Source organism: Pterocles gutturalis, unplaced genomic scaffold, assembly GCF_000699245.1.
Source record: "Pterocles gutturalis isolate BGI_N339 unplaced genomic scaffold, ASM69924v1 scaffold25071, whole genome shotgun sequence".
Taxonomy (NCBI): Eukaryota; Metazoa; Chordata; class Aves; order Pterocliformes; family Pteroclidae; genus Pterocles; species Pterocles gutturalis.
In genome coordinates this window covers 9,827-13,945 of record NW_010101116.1, presented here as the reverse complement: position 1 = coordinate 13,945, position 4,119 = coordinate 9,827, and the positions used below count along the sequence as shown (strand labels likewise).

The following is a 4,119-nucleotide window of genomic DNA, read 5'->3' as shown; positions in this document are numbered from 1 at the left end:
TGGAGATTGAAGAAAGAGAGCGGCGTCGAGAAGAAGAAAGAAGAGGTCTGGATGACCCATTTTCAAGAAAGGTGGGTAATATCTGCTGGTTTGTTTTCTTTTTGACTGCTCCTTCTGTATGTTTTTGGAAGAAGATGTTAGGGTTGGTTGTTGGGTTAATTTCAAAAGCATTTAAGTAGATAACTGATGGAGTAGTGGATATGCAAGATCTTGCGCAACCTATGTATTTCCCCATATTGAAATATATATATATCTCACTGTAGCTATTGTTCATACACTTGCTCGTAAACTTCTTAGTGTGTTTGCATTTATCGTACCCTACTAGTAAAGTTTGTGGCACAAAGGGAACCATATTGGTTTTTAAACTCTGCCAGAAACAAGAAAGTTAGTCAGTAAAGACCATACTTAAGTTATTCAGACTCCTGGTAGTTCAGTATTCTCTGTGGTGTAACAAGTGAATTTTTAGTGATATGGTATGCTCTGACATGAGTAAATTATATATTGAAAATATTCCATTTTAAAGTATTAGGAGACAATGATCCTAATTTCTTTTGACATACAGGAATCTCGTTGGGGTGATAGGGAGTCTGAAAGCTCCTGGAGAAGAGGTGGTGAGGCAGAATCTGAATGGCGACGAGCACCAGTGGAAAGGTAATTGTTGGGTTACTAAGCACCAGTTATATTGGGCTCAAAACATGTAGACTCTCTTTTTATTGCTGCTGCTAAAGCTTCATTCACTGAGTAATGTCACATGCCTTTACATCTCTGAAAGTTGCCTTCTATTAAAAACTGTTTTGTAAGGATCTCAGAATGAGAGAGAGGTTTTATCTTGGAGCTGCTTCTTTTTTAAATTAAAAATTGCTGTCCTACTCAAACACTGCTGTCAATTGTGTAAATACAGAATGGGGAAGGATGACAAAGAAATGCAGGATTCCTAGATGATTAAACTGTTGGAGATTTTCCATTTAGAAAACTGAGAGTGGTATGTAAGAATAGAAAAGTTAAAATTCAGAGTCTTATACCATTCAAGTCCCAGAGTGAGTCACAGAGCAGAAAATGTGTGCCATAAACTGAAGCAAAGTTCTGAAAGACTGTAGTGAACAGAGAAGGAAGGATTTCTGAAGAAAGAATATTCTGAAGATACTTGCACTTAAGAAAAAAAAACAAACACACTTGTTCACATCTATATATTTTGGAGGCTTTGGATGTCTTCACTAATAGTGAAGACTGTTTATACAGTTGTAGAAAACAAGATCTTTAACATTTGTTCATCCTTCTGCTCCACAACAGGATGAGCTGTACCTAAAATATTTCTGATTGTGCATGCCTAGTTGTTCTTAAAAGCCTGTGCTGATGGAATTACCACTGCTTGTTCCAACTGGCTGTATGTGTTATTGCTTAATTAGCCTTCCAGGTAGATAGATGTTTATAAATGTCTAACCTTAATTTCCAGTGCAGCAATTTGAATCCCTTACAGCTTACTCTGACTCCAGTGGAAGCAAATTAATTTACTACTTCTCTGTCTAGTAATTTCTTCTAACTTGAAAAGTACAATCTTTCAATAAATAGAATAGTCTTTCAGTCTTTCCTTAAAAGCTGTGTTGCCATTCTGGGTAGTCATCCACTTTCTTGTGAATTGCAAAATCAGCAATTTGGATGAAACTACTGGGTGAAGCCTTGAAGTATTAACATATTGCAGAAGTGTTTAATGCATCCTGAGTGTAAATGGAAGCTAACAATCTCAATGTCTTGTTTATCTCACAGATAGGTAATTGCATTCTCCCTGTTCTTCCAAAAGTAGGAAATACACTGCTCACAATTGCTCTAAATTCCTGAGATGCGGAGTTGTCATAAACTGTTGCCTCTTTGTTCTCACCTCTTGGAGTCTTACATCTGTTGTTTTGTAGCAAGTCATTTCTGTTCTTTTGTTTAAATTTCTGTAGCGTAGTGGATTTCTAAACCTGTGGGAGTTTTTTTTGGTTGGTTTGTTGTGTTGTTTGTTTTGTTTTGTTTTGTGGGGTTGTTTTTGGTTTTTTTTTAATCCATGGGATTCAACTCCAGTGCAGTTTCTCTTGCCAAGAAGCAGGTGCCAGTGCGTATCTGTGATGTACTATTGCTTGTTTCTTTTTGTTGCTGAGGAACTAGCCTTGGAAGGTTTGTTTCCTGAAATAAAGAAATTGATCTGGTGACAAAGCCAAGGTTTATAGTCTAAAAATATGTGTAAAATCCTGTTGAAGTTAAACTAAATTCTGTGTCCAGAGCAGTGACAGGAGTGGAAGGCTCTAACCATTGTTACAGTGTTACAAATCCAAACATATTTCAAAGATGAACTGATGACTCAATAGCCCAGAGAAAACTCTCACCAAGTCTTTACTTCCCACATACATCCTAGTAAGGAGAACCTGTGCAAGAGCTGATAGCCTGCCAGAGCGCGGTGCACCCTGCTTGCCGTCACGGAGGAGAAGTGGATTGAGTCATGAGTTCACTACGTTGTCCTGCCGTACCTAGTTGTGGATGCTTGTCAGGGAAAGTATTGCCAGTCTGTTGGGCTGGAGCTGCGCTAAAGCATATGAAAACAGGGATTGGACTACAGTCCAATGTGTGAAGGAGATACTTACTGTATGGTTGTGGTTTTTTAATACTGGTTCTTTGAGATTTAACTGAAATTTGTTAGATGAGGCCTGGTGTAAAGCCAAACCTCTTCTCTGTTGTGTTGCAGCAGATAACCAACAGGGGACTGTAGTTATCCCCTTCAAACTGTAGTTTTGAAGGAGATAATAAACTCTTCAGTTTTTATTGAAGCTGTAGGGATGGTGACCTACCACTTTCCCGTGGCAATGAGGGCAATCAGAATGTGTGCATTTGAAAACTGCAAGCTCTGTAAATGTGTTTGCAACCACACATCAAGTGGATACATTCAGAAATGGCCTTGAGGGGTCTGATACTGTCAATCTAATATGTAAAGCTTTCCTGAATGTCAACTTCTACTTCTTGTTCATTCCCTGTGGTTCTGTAGAGATTGGCGTCGAGGAGAACCAAGAGATGATGAAAGATCTTTCCGACGAGGGGATGATCTGCCACGACGAGGGGATGACCTGCCCCGACGTGGTCCTGCGGAAGAAAAGGAACGTCCTTCTACAGAATCAACGGAGGAGAGGCCACCTAGACGTGAAGGGGATGAGGACAGGCCACCTAAACGTGAAGGAGATGAGGAGAGACCGCCCAGACGTGGATTGGATGAGGACAGGCCACCCAGGCGTGGTTTGGATGATGATAGAGGAAGCTGGCGGGCTGCAGACGACGACAGGGGTCCCAGACGTGGCATGGATGATGACAGGGGTCCCAGACGTGGCATGGATGATGATAGGCCACCCAGGCGCGCTTTGGATGATGACAGGCCACCCAGGCGTGGCTTGGACGATGACAGAGGCAGTTGGCGTGCAGCAGATGACGACAGAGGACCCAGGCGGGGGATGGACGACGACAGGCCACCCAGACGGGCTTTGGATGATGACAGACCACCTAGGCGTGGGCTGGATGATGACCGGGGCAGCTGGCGTGCTGCAGATGACGACAGAGGTCCCAGGCGTGGGATGGATGATGACAGAGGTCCCAGGCGGGGAATGGATGATGACAGAGGTCCCAGGCGAGGGATGGATGATGACAGGATGTCAAGGCGTGACGATGACAGGGGACCATGGCGTAGTGCTGATGATGACAGGCTCTCCAGACGAGATGATGACAGGGGTCCATGGCGTAGCGGTGATGATTCAAGGCCAGGTCCTTGGAGACCATTTGGGAAACCAGGTAAGATATAATAATATAATAATGTAACCTCCAAAGCGTGTGTTAACCTAGTACATAATAGATGTAATGTAGTTGCTGACAGAGATGGGAGAATCAACTCTGAAAACGTTTGGATAAATTTGGCTAATGTGGACACTCCTTTACTTAGTATAATTAAACCTTGTAATTTGGTTGAATTTTTAAAAAAAGTGAAGTAATGTCTGTTGTTTGCCTGGAAGATACTTAAAGGTGCTGGTAATTTACCTATATGCAAAACCAAAATATCCAAGTTGAATGCTCTGATGGGAGAGAAGCATTCTCACTAGGTTAGCA

The 4,119-nt window shown here is 42.0% G+C and overlaps 1 protein-coding gene across 1 annotated transcript in view; it reads left to right on the top strand.

Annotated features, from left to right (window-relative positions):
• EIF3A (eukaryotic translation initiation factor 3, subunit A) overlaps nt 1-4,119 on the top strand; it is a 26,131-nt gene that overhangs the window by 18,885 nt on the left and 3,127 nt on the right. The window contains 3 exon segments of the mRNA XM_010082348.1: nt 1-71; nt 563-651; nt 3,017-3,807. Coding sequence (XP_010080650.1) covers nt 1-71; nt 563-651; nt 3,017-3,807 — 951 coding nt within the window.